The sequence below is a fragment of the Schistocerca nitens genome, chromosome 4 (genome assembly GCF_023898315.1).
Source record: "Schistocerca nitens isolate TAMUIC-IGC-003100 chromosome 4, iqSchNite1.1, whole genome shotgun sequence".
Classification (NCBI taxonomy): Eukaryota; Metazoa; Arthropoda; class Insecta; order Orthoptera; family Acrididae; genus Schistocerca; species Schistocerca nitens.
This window is the reverse complement of record NC_064617.1, coordinates 958322304-958349475: the sequence shown is the minus strand read 5'-3', so window position 1 is coordinate 958349475 and position 27172 is coordinate 958322304. Positions and strand designations below refer to the sequence as shown.

The window sequence follows — 27172 nt, the reverse complement described above, 5'->3', positions numbered from 1 at the left end:
TGGCAGTTCCCATCAGAAACATCAACGATGTGGAACGCGTAAAGGTACACATTAACAGAAGCGTAGACACTACTAGAACGTTATTCTGTACATATTATTAACATTAACCTTACCTATATTGAGTAATACTGTTTGTATTTACACCGGTGAAATGTAACTAGTAGTGTAGTGAAGTTGCTATTTTGAAAAAAAAAAAATGGTTGGTTCTAATGGCTCTGAGCACTATGGGACTTAACAGCTAAGGTCATCAGTCCCCTAGAACTTAGAACTACTTAAACCTAACTAACCTAAGGACAGCACACAACACCCAGCCATCACGAGGCAGAGAAAATCCCTGACCCCGCCGGGAATCGAACCCGGGAACCCGGGCGTGGGAAGCGAGAACGCTCCCGCACGACCACGAGATGCGGGCCACAATATACTACTACTTGTCGCACAGATTTTTTAATGCACACTGGGAATTGCAATACAGCTAATAGCAGTTTCAGTTACTGAGTCTGAATAATCGGACAATTTGTAGAATGAGTACATTTTAAATTTTCTTTAAAACTGGCAAGGATTCCTAATTTTTTCGTTTTTGTTAGATCGGAAGTAGTTGAAGATATTTACATCAGAGTACATAACTCAGCTCTGAGCCTGATAACGTGGCAAAGTCTGAACCAAAATTATTTTTGTATCTTACATTAGCGAACATTTCAGCTGTGATTGTATGTATGTATGTATGTATGTATTAAACCGGGGACCTAGAAACGACGGAGAGGCTTCATCCCGCTGTAGCCTTCAGTGGTCACAGCCCCATAACAGGCCACTCAGCTGCGATTGGTATTATCAGGACCAAATTACATTAACGTATAAAAGTACTGGGGACCGAGTATCAGAATTCTGGATGCTGGAAGATGCTTCTGCTGCAAGTGTGGTTATCTACTTTCCACTGTTATCTTTGCACTGCCCCAACAGATAACTCCATGAAGTAACAAATAGCATAAATTTGCTATTTAAACTGAACTGAACTTCTTGATTAGTTTATCTGTGTCTTGACCCCTATAAGTGATGCAAGCCCTTCTGTCACAGAATGAAATTCATAATATATGAAGCTAGTCTTAAATGAAGTGTAAGAAGCTTACCTGGCGTATAGACGACGATGTAGAGAATCAGGGAGACAACGGGAACCCATCCGATGTTGCCTACGTACTTCCCGGTCTCACGGAGGTAGAAGTAGACGCCCAGGCACAGCTGCAACATCGACAACGTCCACACATTTTAAACAGTTGCGTTATAATAGCATCTGATTCTTGCCTCTCGCTACTTTTAAGTACGATTGTCCAGCACATCATTTGTGACTGGGACACATAACCTTACAGGTTAAAAGTGTGGTACATCAACTCGAAAACAAAAGAAACCCTTTCACTAGGGAGTTGAAGCATATCTACATCTACATCTACGTGACTGCACTGCATCTCACACTTAGTTGCCAGACAGAGAGTTCGTTGAACCACCTTCTACTATTCACTACCCTTCCAACCTGTAACAGCGCGTGAGAAAACGAACACGCCGGCCGCGGTGGTCTCGCGGTTCTAGGCGCGCAGTCCGGAACCGTGCGACTGCTACGGTCGCAGGTTCGAATCCTGCCTCGGGCATGGATGTGTTTGATGTCCTTAGGTTAGTTAGGTTTAAGTAGTTCTAGGGGACTGATGACCACAGCAGTTGAGTCCCATTTGAGCCAAAACGAACACTTAAATTTTTTCGAGCGAATTCTGACCTCTATTATTTTATTACGATGATCATTTCTCTCTATATAAGTGGGAGTCAACAAAATGTTTTCGCGACCAGGGGAAATGAAATGATCGTATGGCGTTACTGGCCGGGAGATCCCATCTGAGGTTCGGCCGTCTAGCGTGAAAGTTGGTGATTGAAATTTCGTGAAAAGATCTCACCGCAAAGTAAAAACGCCTTTATTTTAACGACTGCCAACCCAGTTAATTCACTTATCATGTCCATCGCACTCTCTCTCCCATTTTGGCTCAATAAGAGCTCCTCGTCTTTTAAGTCGATCCTACCTGATGCGGATTCCGCACAGCAATACTACAGAAGCGTTGTGTAGGTAGTTTCTTTAGTAGACTTGTTGCATTTTCTTAGTGTTCTGCCAATAAATCTTATTCTTAGAGTGAATATCCTTATGACATCGATTTTTGTCCTGTTTTAAGTAACATATTATAGTATTGTTTAGTGTGAACAATGTACAACCTACAGAAAATATGATTTCGCAAAACCTTACATGTCCGATGCTACCCGACCTTCCCATACCAGCTCACAAGCTGTTGCAATACATAATATTAACAGATTAATTACGTGTCTGCCAATAAATTCAACGATCTCTTTCTGTTGTGAGACTGACATGTCGATCCCTAGACTAATATTAAATGTACAAAATTACAAATATATGTAGTAACTGGCAATATATAATTTGCATCTTTCAGAATACCTTGATGACGTTAGTAAATATGTTTACCCATAAGATTCACAAAAATAGGAAGTGAAGGCTCTTGACGTACTTTAGAAACAGAATTCACGATCGGAAGATGTCCATAAATGTTTTAACACACACACGAGTTGTAATGTACTTGTGATATTAAATGTGATGTTCTCCACAAAGGAAATAAAGGCAGACAACTAACATTACTCGATATTTTGGCTAATAATAAGCACTAGTCAAAAAATCCTGTCCTAGTCCTTAATGGTCAAACACTGTTTCATTATTCACCCTTACTAAAGTAGCACCTAGCTAATATAATTCCAATGTTTGAGTATGAACTACCACAAGGTTTACTTGTTCAGAGGATCTTCGGAAATTATATTATGCTTGTGTTTTTCTGTCGATATAGAGTCCTACGATACCAGAGGTCTTTGAGAAACAATCTTTATACACCTATGAGCTCTTGCTGATATTGTGTGGACCATCTGTTTAGTGTTAAGTTACCTGACGATGCCTAGAACGATGCAAGGCGGTTCAAAACGAACTAGTAAATAAATATTATTGTGGAAAATCAATACTATGTATTTATGATTTTAGTATGTCTATGTTCCTCCATTTAGCGACGGAATATTTCGCAAATAATGTAAGTGTATTACGTACGGCACTGTTTTACTGTATGTCTCTGTTGCGAACAGGTAGCCTGCATCTGATAATGAGACTACAAGCATTGCAATCGGAACTGCAGTCTGAGGCAGTTTCCTTTTTCCTGACTAAGTCACATGACTGCGTTTTCCGTAGACCAGTCAACGATGGAAAGTTTAAATGTCTGGTCAGTAATCAGACAGGAATTTGATCTGGGGATACGATGATAGCTAGTGTTGAACGCTGATAATGGGCCTTCGGCGTTGAATCTACGTATGAAAAAATACAAGGATTATTAGGAAAGTAAGGAACGATCGGTCACGAAATGGAAAATACAGTGAAAATCTGATGAAGCTTTGCACAGATGCGTTGGGCACTGTGTCTAGTATGCCCGTCGATCGTATTTCAGTTCTGAGCTCACAGTGAGAACGTAAAGATGACTAGAAATTAGCGTCTCCCGCCAAGTATGAGGAGCCTGGCGAATGATTTCGCCTGAAGCTATGCAATCCACATAACATAGGTGTCATGCAGTTCGTTCTACACTACAATTCTCGGCCGCACTGTGCAGGGGCAATGAAGATGCTCCTGCAGCGTCTTCGATGGGAAGTGTTTGATCACCCACAATACAGCCTGAATTGGCTACCCCTGAGGTTCATCTCTGCTCAAGGAACCACTATGAAGACAATATTTTGACACAGACAACGAGCTGCAGTCCAGAGTAGAAAATTGTCGAAAAGCACTGGCGGCTGTCTTCTACAACAAGGGAATTGAAAAGTTGGTACAACGATATGACAGATGTCTAGGTCTCAGCAGCGACTGTGTAGAGAAGTAGCTGGAAGGTGTAGCTAACCGTTGCAAATAAAACAGTTTTGATTTTCACCATGGTTTCCATTTCGCGACCTGTCGTTCTTTACTTTCCGAATAGCCCTCGAAAAAATACAGAAATAAAGCGTACCGGGTGAGGTGGCACAGTGGTTAGCACATTGGACTCGCATTCGGGAGGACGACGGCTAAAAACCCGCTCCCGGCCATCCTGATTAAGGTTTTCCATGATTTCCCTAAATCGCTTCAGATAAATGCTGGGATGGTTCCTTTGAAAGGGCAGGGCCGATTCCCTTCCCCATCCTTCCCTAAACCGATTAGAAGATGATCTCGAAGTTTGGTCCGCTCTCTCGAACCAACCAATCAAATAAAGTGCGGCTATCGAGAAGTTATTTCGAGTGATCCAAAACAACTTGCAGTGGAGGCATGTAATCGGAGAACGACTCGCCACAGACCCTCTGGTCACAAAAGTGATGCCTTTTGTCCCGACCCCCAACCCAGCGGAGGCGCAGGCGGAGGCGGAGTATACAGTTTGGACTTTTCTGAAAAGTTAACACTGTGTAGTGCCAGAAACAGACGAGAATCAAAACCCTTGTTTTTAGCAGACGGCGTGCCACCAGTTACAGTATATGCGCAGGTGTCGCGATATGATCCAGACTTTCATCTTACTGCTTGTTTCTCTCCACGTTTTCCGAGCGGTACACAGGCCACCCAGCTTTTCGTTCGTGGACTCACCAGAGCGAAAGACATGCCGCTGGAAGAGAAGATCAGCAGGAATCTGCGGCCGACGCGATCCACCAGGAAGGGCACGATGCACGCCTCCACGAGCATGATGCCGTTGATGATGATTGGAGCCACCCTGTCGCTGACGGCGCCGCCCGCCGCGATGAAGATGCTCTGCGTGTAGAAGAGCACCGCGTTGATGCCGGCCAGCTGCTCGGCGCAGACCACGCCCAGAGAGATGGCCAGCGCCCGGCGGCACCTGCGGGACCGGAACAGGTCCAACACCGACGCCTCGTTCACCTTGGAGTCCTCCACTGCTTTCTGCGAACAGCAGTATTCCGTCTTTTGAGGTAAGGATGTTCGTTAATCTATAAATACACGCTTCCTGACAAAAAATGTGCAGCACCCGGAAGACGTGCTCGGACGTCATTGGAACTTTGTACACGTACACACCACTGGCGAATATGTAAATGATTTGAGCTGCAGTTCTCTATTACAGGTAGAAAGGCCAGCATAGTGCGTTGGAGTTGTTGGTGTTTAGTATTGCTACCAGGCCTGGTAGGGTATACAGGGTGGTCCATTGATAGTGACCTGGCCAAATATCTCACGAAATAGGCGTCAAACGAAAAAACTACATAGAACGAAACTTGTCTACCTTGAAGGGGGTAACCAAATGGCGCTAGATGGCGCTGCCATAGGTCAAACGAATATCAACTGCGTTTTTTAAATAGGAACCCCCATTTTCTATTACATATTCGTGTAGTATGTAAAGAAATATGAATGTTTTAGTTGGAACACTTTTTTCGCTTTGTGATAGATGGCGCTGTAATAGCCACAAACACATAAGTACGTGGTATCACGTAACATTCAGCCAGTGATACATTACCCGTGTTAAAATGGACCGTTTACCAATTGCGGAAAAGGTCGATATCGTGTTGATGTATGGCTATTGTGATCAAAATACCCAACAGGCGTGTGCTATGTATGCTGCTCGGTATCCTGTATGACATCATCCAAGTGTCCGGACCGTTCGCCGGATAGTTACGTTATTTAAGGAAACAGGAAGTGTTCAGCCACATGTGAAACGTCAACCACGACCTGCAACAAATGATGATGCCCAAGTAGGTGTTTTAGCTGCTGCCGCGGCTAATCCGCACATCAGTAGCAGACAAATTGCGCGAGTATCGGAAATCTCAATATCGACGGTGTTGAGAATGTTACATTACCCGTACCATCTTTCTATGCACCAGGAACTGCATGGCGACGACTTTGAACGTCGTGTACAGTTCTGCCTCTGGGCAAAAGTGAAATTACGGGACGATGACAGATTTTTTGCACGTGTTCTATTTAGCGACGAAGCGTCATTCACCAACAGCGGTAAGGTAAACCGGCATAATATGCACTATCGGGCAACGGAAAATCCACGATGGCTGCGACAAGTGGAACATCAGCTACCTTGGCGGGTTATTGTATGGTGCAGCATTATGGGAGGATGGATAATTGGCCCCCATTTTATCGATGGCAATCTAAATGGTGCAATGTATGCTGATTTCCTACGTAATGTTCTACTGATGTTACTACAAGATGTTTCACGGCATGACAGAATGGCGATGTACTTCCAACATGATTGATGTCCGGCACATAGTTCGCGTGCGGTTGAAGCGGTATTGAATAGCATATTTCATGACAGGTGGATTGGTCGTCGAAGGTCCATACCATGGCCCGCACGTTCACCGGATCTGACGTCCCCGGATTTATTTCTGTGGGGAAAGGTGAAGGATATTTGCTATCGTGATCCACCGACAACGCCTGACAACATGCGTCAGCAAACTGTCATTGCATGTGGGAACATTACGGAAGGCGAACTACTCGCTGCTGAGAGGAATGTCGTTACAGGCATTGCCAAATGCATTGAGGTTGACAGACATCATTTTGAGCATTTATTGCATTAATGTGGTATTTACAGGTAATAACGCTGTAACAGCATGCGTTCTGAGAAATGATACGTTCACAAAGGTACATGTATCACATTGGAACAACCCAAATAAAATGTTCAAACGGACTAACATTCTGTATTTTAATTTAAAAAACCTACCTGTTACTAACTGTTCGTCTAAAATTATGAGCCATATGTTTGTGACTCTTACAGCGCCATCTATCACAAAGCGAAAAAAGTGGTCCAACTAAAACATTCATATTTATTTACGTACTACACGAATATGTAATAAAAAATGGGGGTTCGTATTAAAAAAAAAACACAGTTGATATCCGTTTGACCTATGGCAGCGCCATCTAGCGGGCCAACCATAGCACCATCTGGTTGCCCCCTTCAAGCTAGACATGTTTTGTTCTTTGTAGTTGTTTCGTTTGACGCTTATTTCGTGAGATATTTGGCCCGGTCACTATCAGTGGACGACCCTGTATAATGAACGTGAACTGTATCAGATGTTGAGTGATCTCTGTGAAGGATACGTAGATGCCGTGTACTCGTGTGAGACCGCGACATCAGTTCCTGACGGAGTTTGAAAGGGACCTCTTTGCGGTCTACATTTAATCCGCTGGTCAAATCGTGCAGTATACAGATTTGTAGGGTATTTAGATGTGACAAAGATCAGACGTTGCACCGTATGGGAATGTGAGGATAGATTCTAATTATTCCACTGTAAATGCAGTAGTTGTAACGGGAGACCGTGGTATTGGGCTCACGGAGTTATTTCAAACACCTTTAGTAGACCATTGAAACAAGATAATGTGAAGGTAGTAAGGTGCACAACTCTAGCAATTCAGAGAAAATCGCAAGAGACGCTTTACGAGTCTGTTATGTGAATCACGTGTGTTTGCAAAGGTGCCCACCGTAAGAATTCCTTGTGGTCACGTGGTTAGCGTTCGTGCACGGCTAGCAGGTCCTGGACGAGGCGACAGCTCCAATTTTAACCCATATTTTTTTCATTCCTGGTCTCATTATTTAATTTATATGACATTTGAGAAGTAATATAATGAAAAAAAAAACCACGTGTATTTGCATGAAGTTTCAACTTGTGGTTTCCATTATTGCATGACAAATAACATCCTGTAACGTGAGCAGTAAGAGAAACAAAAGAAAAATTCGGAGTAGGAATTAAAATCCATGGAGAAGAAATAAAATATTTAAGGTTCGCTGATGACATTGTAATTCTGTCAGAGACAGCAAAGGACTTGGAAGAGCAGTTGAACGGAATGGACAGTGTCTTGAAAGGAGGATATAAGATGAACATCAACAAAAGCAAAACGAGGATAATGGAATGTAATCGAATTAAGTCGGGTGATGCTGAGGGAATTAGATTATGAAATGAGACACTTAAAGTAGTAAAGGAGTTTTGCTATTTGGGGAGCAAAATAACTAATGATGGTCGAAGTACAGAGGATATAAAATGTAGACTGGCAATGGGAAGAAATCGTTTCTGAAGGATAGATATTTGTTAACATCGAGTATAGATTTAAGTGTCAGGAAGTCGTTTTTGAAAGTATTTGTATGTAGTGTAGCCATGTATGGAAGTGAAACATGGACGATAAATAGTTTGGACAAGACGAGAATAGAAGCTTTCGAAATGTGGTGCTATTGAAGAATGCTGAAGATTAGGTGTGTAGATCACATAACTAATGAGGAGGTTGTTGTTGTTGTGGTCTTCAGTCCTGGGACTGGTTTGATGCAGCTCTCCACGCTACTCTATCCTGTGCAAGCTTCTTCATCTCCCAGTACGTACTGCAGCCTACATCCCTCTGAGTCTGCTTAGTGTATTCATCTCTTGGTTTCCCTCTACGATTTTTACCCTCCACGCTGCCCTCCAGTACTAAATTTGTGATCCCTTGATGCCTCAGAACATGTCCTACCAACCGATCCTTTCTTCTAGTCAAGTTGTGCCACAAACTCCTCTTCTCCCTAATCCTATTCAGTACCTCCTCATTAGTTATGTGATCTACCCATCTAATCTTCAGCGTTCTTCTGTAGCACCACATTTCGAAAGCTTCTATTCTCTTCTTGTCCAAACTATTTATCGTCCACGTTTCACTTCCATACATGGCTACACTCCACACAGATACTTTCAGAAATGACTACCTGACACTTAAATCTATACTCGATGTTAACAAATTTCTCTTCTTCAGAAACGATTTCCTTGCCATTGCCAGTCTACACTTTATATCCTCTCTACTTCGACCATCATCAGTTATTGTGCTCCCAAAATAGCAAAACTCCTTTACTACTTTAAGTGTTTCATTTCCTAATCCAGTTCCCTCAGCATCACCCGACTTATTTTGACTACATTCCATTAAGCCTCGTTTTACTTTTGTTGATGTTCATCTTATATCCTCCTTTCAAGACACTGTCCATTCCGTTCAACTGCTCTTCCAAGTCCTTTGCTGTCTCTGACAGAATTACAATTTTATCGGCGAACCTCAAAGTTTTTATTTCTTCTCCATAGATTTTAATAGCTACTCCGAATTTTTCTTTTGTTTCATTTACTACTTGCTCAATATACACATTGAACAACATCGGGGAGAGGCTACAACCCTGTCTCACTCCCTTCCCAACCACTGCTTCCCTTTCATGTCCCTCGACTCTTATAACTGCCATCTGGTTTCTGTACAAATTGTATATAGCCTTTCGCTCCCTGTAGTTTACCGCTGCCACCTTCAGAATTTGAAAGAGAGTATTCCTGTCAACATTGTCAAAAGCTTTCTCTAAGTCTACAAATGCTATAAACGTAGGTTTGTCTTTTCTTAATCTAGCTAAGCTAATGAGGAGGTATTGAACAGAATTGGAGAGAAATTTGTGGCCCAATTTGACTAGGAGAAGGGATCGGTTGGTGGGGCATATTCTGAGGCATCAAGGGATCACCAGTTTAGTATTGGAGGGCAGCGTGGAGGGTAAAAATCGTAGAGGGAGACCAAGAGATGAATACACTAAACAGATTCAAAAGGATCTAGGTTGCAGTAGGTACTGGAAGATGACGAAGCTTGCACAGGATAGAGTAGCATGAAGAGCTGCAACAAACAAGTCTCAGGACTGAAGACCACAACAACAACAGCAACAACAACTTGAGATGTAGAAAGCACATTCGACAAATAATTCTACATTACCATTTTGGTCTGGCACTCTTTGACTTAGTATATCACTGACTGCAAGTAACGTGATTCGCATCATTATTTATTGAGTTTTGACATGGGCTTTCAAAGCCTACCCCCCGTCCTTGAAAATTTAATTACATACTCGCATACAGTAAGTAATCAAATAACATATGAAATTCACTACAACTTCATCAAAATACATGTGATTTTCTTTCCTTATATTACCTCTCAAACGTCATATAAATTAAATAATGAGACCAGTGATGAAAAAATATACATTAAAAAGTAAGTGTTGGCGGAATTCGAACCGTCGCCTCGTCATCTTGTCTTGCAGGAACGCTAACCACATGACCACAATGAATTCTAGCGACCGGTACCTTTGCACAGAAATATAATTTACGAGGTTAATCCCAAAAGCAAGGTCTCCTATTTTTTTATAAGTACATAGACCTGTTTATTTCTACAATGGTTTACATCAGTTTACGGCTTGAACATTCAGCTATTTTTCGACATAATCACCATTTCTGTCTACGATTTTTCTAGACGCTGTGGCAGTTTTTGTATGTCCATGTCATACCAGCTCGCCGCCATGCTGTTCAGAAAGTTATGAGCCTGTTCTTTCATCTCGTCGTCGGAGCTGAATCGCTTTCCGACCAAATGTTCTTTTAACCTAGGGAACAGGCGATTGTCACTGGGCGCCAAGTCAGGGCTATAGGGTGGTTGGGTGTTTATGTTCCACTGAAACTGTTGCAGGAGAGCAACGGTTTGCCGAGCGATGTGTGGGCGAGCGTTGTCATGGAGAATGTGTACGTCCTTGCTCAACATTCCTCTTCTCCAGTTCTGGATTGCCCGTTTGAGTTTTTTCAGAGTCTCACAGTACCTGCACAGTACCTGTAAGCGTTAATTGTGGTCCCAGCTTTTCAGCTCCGACGACGAGGTGAAAGAAGAGGTTCATAACTTTCTGAACAGCATGGCGGCGAGTTGATATGACATGGGCATACAAAAACTGCCACAGCGTCTACAAAAATGCATCGACAGAAATGGTGGTTACGTCGAAATATAGCTAAATGTTCAAGCTGTTAACTGATGTAAACCATTGTAGAAATAACAGGTCTATGTACTTATAAAAAAAATAGGAGACCTAACTTTTGGGATTACCCTCGTACACAAAAGACGCGTAAAATTTCTCTTGCGTTTTTCTCTGAATTGCTAGAGTAGTGCACCTTATGTTGTTTTAATGGCCTACTAAAGGTGTACAAAGTCTGAAGTAAATCCGTGATTCCAACGTCGTGACCTCCCCTTGTTAGTGCCGCGTTAATTGGGAGTGATATTGCTACTCCTACAAATAACAAAAATGTTGTTGTTGTTCAAATGGCTCTGAGCACTATGGGACTTAACATATATGGTCATCAGTCCCCTAGAACTTAGAACTACTTAAACCTAACTAACCTAAAGACAACACACAACACCCAGCCATCACGAGGCAGAGAAAATCCCTGACCCCGCCGGGAATCGAACCCGGGAACCCGGGCGTGGGAAGCGAGAACGCTACCGCACGACCACGAGATGCGGGCAATTGTTGTTGTAGTCTCCTCCCTGGAGATTGGTTGGTTGGTTGATTTGGGGGAGAAGACGAGACGGCGATGTCATTTGTCCCATCGGATGAGGGAAGGCTGAGTTGGGTTTGTTTTGGGGAAGAAAACCGGACAGAGAGGTCATCAATCTCATCGGATTAGGGAAGGAAGTCGGCCGAGCCCTTTGAGAGGAATCATCCCGACATTTACCTGGAGCTATTTCGGGAAATCACGGAAAACCTAAATCAGGATGGCCGGAAGCAGGATTGAACCGTCGTCCTCCCGAATGCGAGTCCAGTGTGCTAACCAGGGCGCCACCTCGCTCGGTTGAGTGAAGGATGGGGAAAGAAAATCGGCCGTGCCCTTTCAAAGGAACCATCCCGGGATTTGCCTGAGGCCATTTAATGAAATCAGGGAAAAACTACATCAGTATGGCTGGACGCGGGTTTGAACCGTCGTACTCCCGAATGCGAGTGCAGTATCTTAACCTCTGCCCCACCTCGCTCGGTCCTCCCCGAAGCCTGAGTACCATTACTTTCTACTCTTGTCAACCCTGTGCAAGTTTCTTCACCTCTGCATTACTGCAGGAAGCTGTATCTACAATTTTTATCCCCCATCATCCATTCCTCACCATAACCAAATGGACGATTCATTGATGCCTCAGGGTGTTCTCTGCAAAATGATCCCTTCTGTCAGTCAAATTGTGCCAAAATACACTTGTCTCAAGTGGTTCTTCGATCTACCCATCCAAAGTTCATTATTCTTCTGTAGCACCGCATTTCAAATCATTGTGTTCTTTTCTAAATAGTACATTTTCGTGTCAGATAAGTACTTTCAGAAAATATTTCTTAACTCTGAGCTTCATATTAGTACCTCTGCTGAATAGCAAGATAAACCTACTATCCAACGGCCATACCATAGTGCACTAAAAAAAAGGTTGGTTTGCAGGATTGGTCTTCGCAGGGCTCAGGTGTAAACTGTCGCAGTGCGTCTACGGGAACAGTTAAGAGCGGCAGAAGCGATTTTAGATTAGTTCGCTCAAAAATCCTGCAACAGCTTTTCATTACGTTCAAAGAGGAGTGACTCAAATTTCGCCTTCATCGCGTTATAAATCAGTAGTACGTCCCCGTAAGATTACACGTCACTTGTTATAGTGGCATAAGGTGATTCCAAACGCTGCCAGTTAAATGCCTAACAACTATGAAAAAAGGACGAAGAAGTATCTTTAGACTCTCGATAACATAGTGAATATCAGCACTGCTCAAAATTGTTGATAAAATCAAACAGAAATATAAAGTTACGACGAAGTGTAAATTTGCGTGCTGAGTTTGTGAATACATAAAGGCGCGAAATTGTTAAGACCACAACAACGAGGGAAACTGTAGCATATAAAACAGGCTGAAACGCTTACAACATCAAAAAATGAAAAGCACTAGATCATTTGTTTCACATTATTAATTCTCCAATCCTTCTAGAATACTGTTTCTGCTTTAAAATTGATGTAGACACCTCCTTATTGGCGATTTGTAAGTAAAATGAAATAGTCAATCAGTAAGTAAATCACTTTGCCACTTCTCACTGAATTTAAAAATCTTTCGGTGAGTTTGCGGCTGTGTGTGCGTACTGGGACCTCAACACATCTTGCTGTCTGGAGGTAGCTTACACGACTGTACAGCTAAATCACATACTGTCGAATTCTGAACGACTTTTATGCTCAGTTTAAGGGAGTTCGTCATGATTTGCGGTTCGGCTTTTATGGAAGACTTTGATAACGCTGCAAAGTCTCACTTAATCTAGGTGTCACGCGCTTGCGGAATATCACTTGAGATAGCTGTTTGAATCGAAGATTTCTTATCAGAACACAAAATTTAAATCTAAATGGACAGATATTATCAAATTCTGAAAGAAGTATTGGCGTTTGTTACTCAACGATTGCAGGAACATCTATATAATCGAGCAGAACTGGTGTTTACAGGCAGGTGATATGTCGAGATAATTTCTGGGAAACAGCTACGTGATCTTCGCACTCGTACACTGTCCAGTCGCATTAATGTGACAACCGGTCAAAGGTTTGAATAACTAACTTTGGAAGCGCAGGCTGCTGCGAGATGTGCAGAAAGAAAGTCAGTGAAGTTGTGAAGGATACCATCAGGCTCTAGGTTCCGGCTGCCAGGTTGATGCCATATTTCTCGACTTTCGAAAGGCGTTCGACTCAGTTCCGCACTGTCGCTTGCTCCAAAAAGTGCTCGCTTACGGTCTATCCGATGACATAAGCGGTTGGATAGAAAGTTTTCTAACAGACAGAGAGCAGTATGTCGTCCTGAACGGGGTGACTTCAACAGAAACAAGCGTAACATCAGGTGTGCCCCAGGGCAGCGTAATAGGTCCGCTACTTTTTATGATTTACATAAACGATCTGGTTGATGGTATTGACAGCGGCATTAGACTGTTTGCCGATGATGCTGTAGTCTACAGGAAAGTAGTATCACACGAAAGTTGTAAACAAATTAACGAGGATCTGCAGAAAACAAATGCGTGGTGTTATGACTGGCAGTTATCTCTCAATATTAGTAAATGTAACCTACTGCATATAACAAAGAGAAAATCCCCATTAATGTACGAGTACAAAATAAATGCCCAGTCTTTGGAAGCGGTAACATCCGTCAAGTATCTGGCTGTGACTATTAGAAATGATCTCAAATGGAATGGTCAGATTACACAAGTAACGGGCAAGGCGAACTCTAGATTGTGGCTTATCAGTAGAATCCTGAAGCGATGCAGTCCTTCAGCAAAGGAAATTGCCTACAATACGTTAGTTCGTCCAATCGTAGAGTACTGTTAGTCTGTACGGGACCCTTACCAGTTGGGTCTGATTCAAGAGATTGAGAAGGTCCAAAGAAGAGCGGCAAAAATCGTGACTGTTACATTTCGCCATCGCGAGAGCGTTACAAATCTCATGGAGAGTTTGGAATGGGACACACTTGCAGATAGACGGCGCGCTAAACGGAAGGAGCTACTCACTAAGTTCCAAAATCCGATCTTCGCCGAGGATGTACAGCATATATTATTACCACCAACTTTCATATCACGCAATAATCACCATTGAAAGATAAGGGAAATTAGAGCTCGTACTGAGGCCTTCAGACAGTCGTTTTTCCGTCGCGCGAACCGTGAGTGGAACAGAGGGGGGAAATGTGACTTTGGCGCGAATAGTGCCCTCCACCACACACCGCTTGGTGGCTAGCGGAGTATATACGTAGATGTAGACGGTGATGTGGAGCCTTTCGGACTCTAGTGTCGTGGCCAGCTGCGCCAAGGTTTCTCTGTTGGTGGCACATGACGTCCACAACCCGATCGAGGTGATCCCACAGATTCTTGATTGGATTTAAAAACAGGAGTTTGGTAGCCAGGAGAGTACCTAAACTCGTCCTGGCGTTCTTCGAAGCATGTAAGTACACTGTGAGTTGTGTGACAAGTTGCACAATCCTGCTGGTAGATGCCATCATGCCGAGGATGGTTCAAATGGCTCTGGGCACTATGGGACTTAACATCTTACGGCAAGAAAGCAAAACTGAATTGATTGTCGGTGTTAATAACGATCATCCTCCTTTACCTCCTCTGCATTACTGCAGACGACGTGTCACTGAGCACATTTGTTCTGTGCATGCAGTACACGTGAGGCGCCTAGTTGTTTCCACTGCACTGTGTGGAATACGAGGGTTCTGTTATGGTTCACTAACGTGCTGTCTTCAAGTTGATGTCCCCAGCGCAGAAAACAGCACGCAGGTCGTAGGTTCTGCATCTTGAGGCTGAAATTGACTTTTAGCGAGGTTCTGTTCTGAAATAATGTATCACTTCTTTAGGATGCTACTCGCGTATTTTAATATAACCACACGAGAAGACTACATGATCTTAACACACCTTCTGATGCAGCAAAGTACATGATCAAACACAATGTTTACGAAAATGTATCTTTACTCTATTTGTGGCACGTGTCTGTGCCTCATGACTACCGGAGTGAATGTTTTAATACTGACTACTGGCAAACACATCCTGCCACAGACAACATGTCTGTTCTTCTCGACCGCCTAATCCAGAGTGACGAACAGGAACTTAATTAAAAATTGGAAACACATTCTGCGATAGATAACGTGTCTTTTCTTGTCGGCTGCCTAATCCAGAGTGACGAACAGGAACTTAAAAACTGGAAACACATCCTACGATAGATAACATGTCTGTTCTTCTCGACTGCCTAATCCAGAGTGACGAACAGCCCGAAACATTTCGCGCGCCATACCAGAAAAGGCGTGACCCGAACGCTTCCGAAGCGCTTCGTCTGCAGTTTCGTCAGTCTTATGTTTTTGATTTAAATTGTTTTCAATAATTCTAAAATGACTAACTGATAGTCCGCTGTTGAGAGATATTTATATTAAAATGTGAAGTCACTCCAATGAGTAGTTTAACTAATAATAATAACTATACTTTAACGTTCTGGCGCCCTTGCTCCTAACACAGCAGCCAATCACAGAGCAGTAGCATTATGCAGGCGGTCTTTCTCACGGGAATGGTACCGAATCTAACATCTGTCACAGGTATCTCACACCACATTTCGTCATCTATATACTTCTTGCATCTCCACTGCTCTGGGAACAGCTTGTTGCAGCCTAATATGATGGCTGACTAAGCCAGAAATATTACAATCTGAGGTCATCAGTCCCCTAGAACTTAGAACTATCTGAACGTAACTAACCTAAGAACATCACACGCATTCATGCTGGAGGCAGCTTTCGAACCTGCGACCGTAGCAGTTGCGCGGTTCCGGACTCTAGCACCTAGAACCGCTCAGCCACAACGGCCGGCTCATGCCGAAGAGAAACACACTGCAAGCAGTGGTCGGCACGGTCCCCGACGATGGATGTATACGCCTGGGGATCCATTGTGCCTTCCATAATGGCGAGATCACCCAAGGAATGTCAAAAAAACATTCAGACCACAACGCTCTCTCCTCCATCCTCCACCTTTCGGATTATTGTTGCAGGATAGTTGCCGTATGTCCGACGAAGAATAAAATGTGATTAGTCCCAAAAGGCCACCTGTCGCCTCTCAGTGGACGTCCAGTTGGGCTACTGACGTGCAGATTCCAGTCCTGCTGTGAACAGCAGTGAGGGTGGGTGCATGAACCAAGCTCCTGCAGCTGAGGCCCAAATGCAGCACCGTTCGCTGCACTGTCGTTGAGGAGACAAGCCGCTGAAAATTTGCGCTTGACTTATGCGTTTCAAGTTGGCAGCGTAACAGTTTAACAAGTGAAGAACGAGAGACGCGAGGCACTAGGCGATGGGCGCGAACCAATCACAGCGCTGTAATTACTGCCGGTCGTGACGTGTCGTGATATCGAATCTCCCACGTTGCTCGCTTCGTATTGTGTGGATACAAACAACGAGCGTTGCGTATGTTTCTACAACGTGCTTCTGTTGTACTGTGCTTTATTTTATTGTGATTTAGAAAGTTCCTATAGTTGGGAAATGCCACCGAAAAGACTTCGTTTCCTGGTGATAGTCTCCTTTGCGTCGATATGTGCCGCTAAACAGCCAGGCACTGGAGTTACTGCGGAGTACTGACGAGTTTTATGAGATGGAGAAAGAATACGTAAGTATTCGTGGACAGCCATGAGTTCCTGCTAGTACAGTTGTGGTATGAACATCAAAAACTCTTGTAAGTACCGCAAGAAGAGTAACAGGTAACTGAGTGTTACTGCAATAGTTGAAACATGAAGACGTGAGCGTTAACGATCCTGAGCCGCATGAACCACATAATAAAAAATAATATGTTTTTAGCGACTCCTGAAAAGAAGAAAACGCAGCCTCATCCCGTCACAGACTCGGATTCTGTCCTGACTGACGCAATTTGCAGGCATGTTTATGCTTACTGCAGCAGTAAAGAGTATCCCACCGCAGTAAAGTTACTAGTGTCTTTAAAAGAAAGTGATGTTTTCAGGGGAGGGAAAACATCATTAAAATTGTGCTGAGAATTTCAGCTTCCATTACACTACGGTAGACGGACGCGAAATCCTCTTACGGCTCGAAGCATTTTCTTGCAAAAAATTTTGGACAAAGACAGCCATTCCAAATGCCTCGACGAAGAGTAGCTTAATGCCGGGGAAGCTGTCATTAAATTTTGGACGTATTGTACTCCAAACAGTATCGGCCTTCTTAAAAGAGAGTCTCCATTCCTTCCAAGCTAATTATGTAAGTGTAGAACAGATATGGCTCAAATTTAAAGATACAGTATCGACAGCAATAGATAGATTCATACCGCATAAGATAATAAGAGACGGGACTGATCTACCATGGTACACAAAACACGTCAGAACACTGTTGCAGACGCAACGAAAAAAGCATGCCAAATTCAGAAGAACTCAAAATCCCCAAGACTGGCTAAGTTTCGCCCGCATCTCGTGGTCGTGCGGTAGCGTTCTCGCATCCCACGCCCGCGTTCCCGGGTTCGATTCCCGGCGGGGTCAGGGATTTTCTCTGCCTCGTGATGGCTGGGTGTTGTGTGATGTCCTTAGGTTAGTTAGGTTTAAGTAGTTCTAAGTTCTAGGGGACTGATGACCATAGCTGTTAAGTCCCATAGTGCTCAGAGCCATTTGAACCATTTGGCTAAGTTTCACAGAAGCCCGCAATTTAGTGCGGACGTCAATGCGAGATGCTTTTAATAGTTTCCACAATGAAATATTGTCTCAAAATATGGTAGAAAACCTAAAGAGATTCTGGTCGTATGTAAAGTATACCAGTAGCAAAAAACAGTCAATACCGTCCCTGCGCGATAGCGATGAAAATGTTACCAATGATGGTGCCACTAAAGCGGAGTCACTAAATACAGTTTTCCGCAATTCCTTCACGAAAGAAGACGAAGTAAATATTCCAGAACTCAAAACCAGAACAGCTGTTAGCATGAGTGACATAAAAGTAAATATCTTAGGTGCTGCGAAACAACTCAAATCACTTAAGCGACGCAAGTCTTCCGGTCCAGATAGTACGCCAAACAAGTTTCTTTCAGAGTATGCACACACAATAGCGCCTTTCTTAGCAATCATATACAACCGTTCACTTGACGAAAGGTCTGTTCCTAAAGACTGGAAAGTAGCACAGGTCACACCAATATTCAAGAACGGAAATAGGAGTAACCCATTGAATTACAGACCCATATCACTGACCTCAATTTGCAATAGTGTTTGGAGCATATACTGTACTCGAACATTATGAATCACCTTGAAGAAAATGACTTATTGATACATAACCAACACGAATTCAGAAAATATCGTTCTTGTGCAACACAGCTAGCTCTTTATTCCCATGAAGTAATGAGTTCTGTCGACAAGGGATATCAGATCGATTCCATATTCCTAGATTTCCAGAAGGCTTTTGACACTGTACCACACAAGCGGCTCATATTGAAATTGAGTGCTTATGGAATATCGTCTCAGTTATGTGACTGCAATTTGATTTCCTGTCAGAGAGGTCACAGTTCGTACTGATAGACGGTAAACCATCGAGTAGAACAGAAGTGATATCTGGCGTTCTGCAAGGTAGTGTCATAGGCCCTCTGCTGTTCCTGATTTATATAAATGATCTATGTGATAATCTGAGCAGCCCCCTTAGATTGTTTGCTGTAATTTACCGTCTAGTAAAATCATCAGACGATCAATTCCAATTACAAAATGATCTAGAGAGAATTTCTGTATGGTGCGAAAAGTGGCAATTGGCACTAAACAAAGAAAAGTGCGAGGTCATCCACACGGGTACTAAAAGAAATCCGATAATTTTTGGGTATATGATAGATCGCACAAATCTAAGGGCTGTCAGTTCGACTAAATACCTAGGAATTACAATTACGAGCAACTTAAATTGGAAAGACCACACAGATAATATTGTGGGGAAGGCAAAATAAAGACTGGGCTTTGTTGGCAGCCGGCCGGAGTGGCCGTGCGGTTCTAGGCGCTACAGTCTGGAACCGAGCGACCGCTACGGTCGCAGGTTCGAATCCTGCCTCGGGCATGGATGTGTGTGATGTCCTTAGGTTAGTTAGGTTTAATTAGTACTAAGTTCTAGGCGACTGATGACCTCAGAAGTTAAGTCGCATAGTGCTCAGAGCCATTTGAACCATTTGAACCTTTGTTGGCAGAACGCTTAGAAGATATGACAAACCCACAAAAGAGACAGCATACGTTACACTTGTTCATCCTCTACCTACCTTACCAGGTAGGATTGACGGAGGACATCGAAATAGTACAAAGAAGGGCAGCTCGTTTCGTGTTATCGCTCAATAGGGGTGAGAGTGTCACTGATATGATACGCGAGTTGGGGTGGCAGTCACTGAAACAAAGGCGGTTTTCTTTGCAGCGAGATCTACTTACGCAATTTCAATCACCAACTTTCTCTTCCGAATGCGTAAATGTTTTGTTGACGCCCACCTACGTAGGGAGAAATTATCATCATAATAAAATAAAAGACATCAGAGCTCGAACGGAAAGATTTAGTTGTTCCTTTTTCTCACGCGCCATTCGAGAGTGGAATAGTAGAGAAGTAGTATGAAAATGATTCATGAACCCTTTGCCAGGCACTGAAGTGTGAATTGCAGAGTAACCATGTAGATGTAGTTGTAGATGTAGCGACGTAGGAGGAGCTAGATTAATTGTGGTCCATGCAGGCTCTTCCAACAGTTTTGTCTTTGGTGCACTTTTAGTTTTTCGATCCAAAGGGAGAGGTGAGTGTCATGAAGACAAGCACCACACACTATTTGGTGAGTGGTTTGGGAACATTTCAAAACAGTTTTCTGTCGCTATAATAATTATATTGGACAATGCTCCATACCACTCAGTGATAATGAACATAGCTCAATCATAAACGATCGCGAAAGAGTTAAGGTGCAGTGCTACAGGCACCAGATGTTACCGTGAATATGATTATGAGGAACCTTCTGTTATATTCACTTGTTGAAGAAAATGACCCTATGACGCCCTCATGTGTAGTAGACGAAATCGCGAAGGAGCAGCATCATACCGTAATAAGGCTGCATCGTGTGTAATGCGTAAGGATCGCAGCAAAAAGAGATTAGGTAAGTGTGGTGTCACCGCCAGACACCACACTTCCTAGGTGGTAGCCTTTAAATCGGCCGCGGTCCGCTAGTATACGTCGGACCCGCGTGTCGCCACTGTCAGTGATTGCAGACCGAGCGCCGCCACACGGCAGGTCTAGAGAGACTTCCTAGCACTCGCCCCAGTTGTACAGCCGACTTTGCTAGCGATGGTTCACTGACAAATTACGCTCTCATTTGCCGAGACGATAGTTAGCATAGCCTTCAGCTACGTCATTTGCTACGACCTAGCAAGGCGCCATTATCATTTGTTATTTATCTTGGGATGCATGTACAGTCAGACCGATGTTCACCAATTATGGATTAAAGTTAAGTATTCCAACAGCTACGTACTTTATTTGCTAGACTCAAATCCTTTAACTGTTCCAGACCTCACGCCAGCCTGCGTGAGCTTAAACGCGTGCCTTTCGGCTACCCGTCACTGTGGATTGGCTGTCTTGCCAGTCCACAACAGTAAGACACATGCAGTGAAATATACGAACTCATACTACTAGCGCGATGAATTAGCTGATAATTATTGTTACAGTGTACCCACTATCTCTTACTGTACAATGACTTGCGGAATTAGCTAAAGGAATTCAAGCTAATCCTCAGAAACAGACAAAAATCCTCTGAGTGTAGCATCCACAACACATAATTACACATTTATAGGAATGAAGTACCATCCTGTGGTTATTGAAAGAGGTTTAAAGTGAACCGGATAGGTGATTGAAAGAGACAGCAATGTATGACAGATTTTTCTGGTCTTTACCGAGTCAGAATAATCGAAGAAGTTAAAGAATGGTTTGTAATGAAACGTGTGACACTCGTTACTGTTTTTATTGGTTGGTCCGAAGGGGTTACGGATATTCCATTGGGAGTTCAGAGAACGTATCTTAACAGTGAACGCCGGAAAGGATATTCACTATCCATAAAAATGAGGCAAACTAAAGTAAGAGAAACTAACCTAAAAGATATATCATCTCGAACTGTACAATGACTTTTGTCATTAGTCACATACAAAATATGACATGGCAATAATTTTACGGGATGCGAAAAGTGAAGTACAATTTTCATGTTAAACTGAAAATGGCGCTTCGTTTTGGCATTTACACTTGCGGTATTTTAATTGCTTTTTTTTTATTTTAAGAATGAAAGACATTGATTTGTGTAATAAGGAAGCAACAACTCCAACACATTGCAGTAATTTGAGACATTGAGGTTTACAGTTATGTTCAGTGTTGAGTTCTTGGTCAGAATAACACACCGCGGGCCAGTCTACAGTACCATGATATTTTACGTCATTTTGCCCAGCCCTTTACCAACGACGGAAATATAAGAGCGATCAAATAAAATCCGAACATCCGCCACAACGGAGCAATGGAATGGTTTCATCCCAAAGTAAACAGCACACGCGTTAAGAGATTTATCCCACTAGGCAAAGTGACGATCAGTTTCTGTTCATTAGAACGCGGCCGGCCGCTGACAGGTCCACAACCGCACCCACTCTTGCACTTCCTCGTCCGACTGAAACCGACGTCCCTACAGACTGGAACCGCGCTACTGCCACGGTCGCAGGTTCAAATCCTGCCTCGGGCATGGATGTGTGTGATGTCCTTAGGTTAGTTAGGTTTAAGTAGTTCTAAGTCTAGGGGACTGATGACCACAGCAGTTAAGTCCCATAGTGCTCAGAGCCATTTTAAACATTTTTGAAACCGACGTCCTCACACGTCTTTCTTCAGGTCGCCAAAGATTTGAAAATCACTTGATGCATGATCCAGGCTGTACGTAGGATGTTGCAGTGTTTCCCAACCAAATCACTGGAGCGTAGCCTTTGTCCGATTGGCAGTGTGAGGACGTGCTCTGTCGTGCAACAGGATGAATCCGTCCGACAGCATTCCTGGGCGTTTGCACCTCATGGTGCATCATAATTTCTGCAAAGTGTCTTCATAGCGCTTGTAACAACAACTGTACATATAATAATTTTTTCTTCTGATTTTCGATAAAATAGTGTAAGCAATATTTTGATTTCATTTCCTTTTCTTTTCATGTCATTATGTTGAGGAAACTATAAACAACTTTCGAAGTGAATATTAATATTTATGTCAAATTTCAAGCAATGCTATAACAAAATGGAACTGTAAGAAATGTTGAAACTATTGTAAGATGTCGAAGTTGTAATTGTGCTCCTGGTCCATACGTAGGCAATGTATTAGGATATGTGGAATGTAAAACCTTTGGTGAATACCCTGTCTGTAGGGGAGCGGTAAAAGGTGGATGGCAGGCGAGCGCGGGAAATTGCACACGGGCGCGGCACGGCATAACCGGCTCAGCAGTAGTGGTAGTCGGAGTTGGGCATCGGTCTGAGAAACACGCTCTGGATCGAGGAGGCTCTCCTGGAAAACGTGATTTCATTGAGCCTCGGATGTGCCGTTTCCGACGACTATACAGCATGGCTATATTCTATAGGCACTAAATTGAAAAGTATTGCGACGCTAAGAAGAAGCAAAGTGCCGATACATCGAAAGCCATAGCTGTGATTGTATGTGTGCTGTGCGCCTCGCCATCTCGCCGCCCGCCAACCGCCGTATCGACACGAACAGGTTGAATCTTTAGAATTGTATTTGTGTGGACCAGTGTTAATTTTGTTCCTGACTGTTCAATAACAACTTAAGTTTTACCAGAATTGTCCTATCATTTAATTATCCTCATCACTAACCGAGACAGGGTCCTTTCCACATGTTGTGCAATCCGAGTATCCCGAAATGAAGATTTAAAGTTTATGTTAATAAGAATTACCTGCAGACCTATCTATGTTAGAATGATGTTTAAAGTACTTTGTTGTTAACGAAAATATAAGCAAAGAACAAAGGTTTGACAAAGTTGGAAGATAATTTTGGAATTGGTTTAGTAATGAAGCTTAATTAATTTGAGACAAAAATAATGGTAGTTAAATAAGCAAGAAATAAGACAAAAAGAGTAGTGAATCATATATTGGAAACCTTGAATGCTTAATGCTTTCAATAGTTAATAGTTTCAACACAGTGATCATAACAGTTTCAGGGTCCCCCCCCCCCCCCCCCCAACCCCCTTTTCTTTTCTATTCTTTTAAATTCTGAAGTGTACTGAACTGATTTGACCAGCAAAGTTAAAGTCAATATAAAACCTAAATTTACCAGTGTTTTACACTTCTTAAAATTGACATTGTATGTGTGTTTCAAAAGTGCTATTCCTAGGGTAACCTATGCCCGATTTCAGTCGGATCAATAGACAAAACGCAGTTTGTAGTAATCATTATAGTGTAATGTTGTGTATTTATAGCTTGTCCAAATTAGTACAGAAAGGGAAAATATTTGTTCAATAGATTTTTCTGGTTCCAAAATTTTCCATATAATGCAGTATTACTACGTGTTGTTATGCTTGTACGTACATCCACTTGTACAAGGAAAAAACTCACTTAATGCCTAATTAGGCTGGCGACCGTATTATTAACAGTTTATTAGCATCTACGGTGTTGTTTCTTGTCCGTCCTAACGCGTAGTTGCACTGCAGACTTGCTTGACGTATCATTGTTGTTACTGAGTGAGTGTAAGTCTGATTTTGCCTCCATTCAGGTACACGCGGTCAACATATTTAATAAAATCCTTTCTTATAAGGTGAAGCCCGTCAACTTACCACAGTATAGGCTTTAAAGAGTTAACGTACGCCCGAGCGTAGACGTTACACGCTGCTTACTGATTGTGGTTCGACACTCGAGGACCTCGACGAGCAGAGGCCCTTGAAGTCAAAGAAGAACGTCCTCATAGCCTTACCGAAACTTGTGTGAACAGTTTTGCATTTCTTTAGCGAGGGAGATGTGGGACGTTTCCACTGTTGGCTCTGCCATTTGCCATCGGACTATCGGAATGGAGCGAGTAACAATGGAACCAAGAGCCGACGCTGAACAGCCCGCATGAGAACAGTGAGAGCGTTTGCATGTCACACGCAATCCACAATCCAGAGACTTTTCGACTCACTTGATGGGAATTTTTGGAATCCTGCATGAACTCTGCTCTATGTGGTTACGTAGTTTCGATCATTCATTGGGTGAGATTGCAAACTGGACTCACTAATGACAAAGACTATACGACGGGCAATCGGCTCTCTGAAGGATGGAGTGGCAAAAAATAAAGAAACCTGTCGAGCAGAGGCAGGCACGGGACCAGACTGTCGGTGAGCGAAGATAGAAGAGATCGATGAGTGAGAGGAGGACCGAGATACGTCTGAGGAGGAGTGATTTGTGTGCTGCTTTACACACTGTATTCCAGCTTTGCCTTCTGGAGCCACCTCACCCCCCAGTCAGATCCCAGCAGTCGTTCCGATGTCTGTCTTCGCTTTGTGATATCCTAGTTTTTAACTCACTTCGGGCACGTGCTTCAATCTTTATGGGGCTGACTGTATATTCCTCATCTGACCTTAGTTCTCAAATATTCCACAGAAAGACTGAAACTGCCTCTACGAGATAATCGACGCAGACAGGAGACGTTGTTGTGCATGATAGCAACACCTCGTCGCGGCACCTCTGCGTGGTGCCATAACGGTAGCTGTCAACCAGCACAAGAAGGAAGGAGTTGAGATGGCCTAGATCGCAGAGCCGTGGATCGTTGGTTGGTTGGCCTGGGGGAGGGGACCAAAAAGCAAGGTAATCGGTCCCATCGGTGTAGGGAAGGATGGGGCAGGAACTCGGCGGTGCCCTTTCATAGGAACCATCCCGGCAATCGCCGGAAGCGATTTAGATGAATCATGGAAAACCTAAATCAGGATAGCAGGAGGCGGGTTTGAACCGTACTCCTCCCGAATGCGAATCCAGTATGCTAACCACTGCGCCACCTCGCTCGGTCAGAGCCGTGGGACACGGGAGATGAAGGCTGCCTAGTGTGAATCAAAACGTTAGCTGACATTGCATCAGTACGAGTCCGAAGTCAATAAGCAATGTCGCAACCCAGGAAGATTCGAAGTTCTGACAACTGGACCGGAATATGTACACTACCAACAGTTCCTACATCTCTCCCGTCGTTAATCTCCACAACAACAAAACAGGAATACAGTTAAAAGTCAGTAGTGAAACAGTGAGCCAAAAACACATCACTCAGGTTTCCACGGCAACGAATATATAGGTTGTTCGGAAATTCCCCTTACAAACTTTTAGGACTTCTAGAGAGGAGTGAATACATAATATATTGAATAGGAATCCATGACCGGAAACGTATCGTTTCCGTTCTACGACGGTTTAGATTCAGATGTTCGACTCATCCACGTCTGGATGGGAAATTGAGTTACGCGTTGCACAGTATAGTTATTAGGTAAAAATTAGAAAGAAAATTTCCGAAAACCTTGTAACTTATTGGCGTGAGTGATAACCTATAGAAGTCCGCCATGTCTACTAAACACCCGCATCCAGCCAGGTGCTTGACTCCAGTAGTTAACTGCAGGTCTCTGCCTATTGTGCCTCTCCAGACTCGCTAAACGGCAACACGCGGCCCGAAACTCGGAATGGTTCAACGTGAAATCCTCAGCCGCGCACTGCAGTCGCACTTCCGAACTTTCTCGATATTTCCTAACGCAAGAAAAAAGTCGGTTAGTCATGAAGGATCACCTTCTCTTGATTTCGACAATACACAACCAAACCAGCGGCCTCTGTCTCAGGGGGGCACAAGGCCACGAATGCTGCCAGCAGACTCCTCTGGTTTTCGAGCTCCAAACTGCTCCACCAAATTATTTAACATCCAAGGCTTTCGGGGCAGCCAGGTTCAGCAGCTACATGCAGGCAATTTCACTGTTTATTTCCCGCTGACGTCAGTCACTTAACTGCAAAACAGTGCCTGCCGCGAGGGCTTTTGAAACGTTTACTTCACAGCAGGTGCTTAGAGACACCAATCAGTCTACGACAATGACCAGCTCTTGAGTCAGCAGTTTAGGTCTCCTCCACAAGACGGTTAGGGGGATTAGGGAATGAGTGGCCCATCACCTCCAGCCTGGTTAACTTCCTTCCCTGGAGCACACGATAGCACAGAAACTAGCAAACAGGCAGAAAATCATATGTTACACAATGTTCTGTTTCAAATGGGTACCTTATATTTTTTCCAGTGATAGTATGAGGGGCAGTAAAACAGTTTGCTTTCGAAGGCCGTACAGTCCAGAATCGGTATGCCAATAGCTGTGACCACTGAGATAATCACCAGACCGACACACCAGGGTGATAAAATGCTGGCCCTGTTGCATAAAGATGTCCGCAACTACCAGCTGCATATCCTCGTCCCAAAGGATGCGTCGTCCCTTCAAGGCCTTTTTTTTTTTTTAAGGGACCCAAAGGTGCGATAATTTTGTGGGAAGAGATCAGGACTATAGGGCGAGTGTTCGAGCGTCTCCCACTTCAGGTGATGTAATTTCTGCGTTACGATATGGAGACGTGCGTTATCACGAAGCAGCACGGAACTTGGCGCATCATCCCACAATGACTGGTTTCGACAGACATGCTGCCGCATACATATTTTCATTCACCGACGGATGTCTACTATTGTTCGTCCTTCGACAGCCAAGAAAAGAATAACTGTAGACTGGTACTGTTTGGGCGCATTTGGTAATAACGACGCCTTAGTTCACTTTCCGAATTTACCGCACGCTCGTCGGAAATACACGAACTGGCTCTGAGCACTAT

At 43.5% G+C, this 27172-nt stretch overlaps 1 protein-coding gene across 1 annotated transcript in view; it reads right to left on the bottom strand.

The window, feature by feature from the left end:
* The window catches only part of LOC126252721 (facilitated trehalose transporter Tret1-like), a 53510-nt gene that overhangs the window by 9657 nt on the left and 16681 nt on the right, over positions 1 to 27172 (bottom strand). The window contains exons 3-4 of the mRNA XM_049953624.1: positions 4673 to 4981; positions 1125 to 1233 (exon numbers count right to left, since the gene is read on the bottom strand). Of these exons, the coding sequence (XP_049809581.1) occupies positions 1125 to 1233; positions 4673 to 4981 (418 nt within the window). The remainder of the gene's footprint in view (positions 1 to 1124; positions 1234 to 4672; positions 4982 to 27172) is intronic.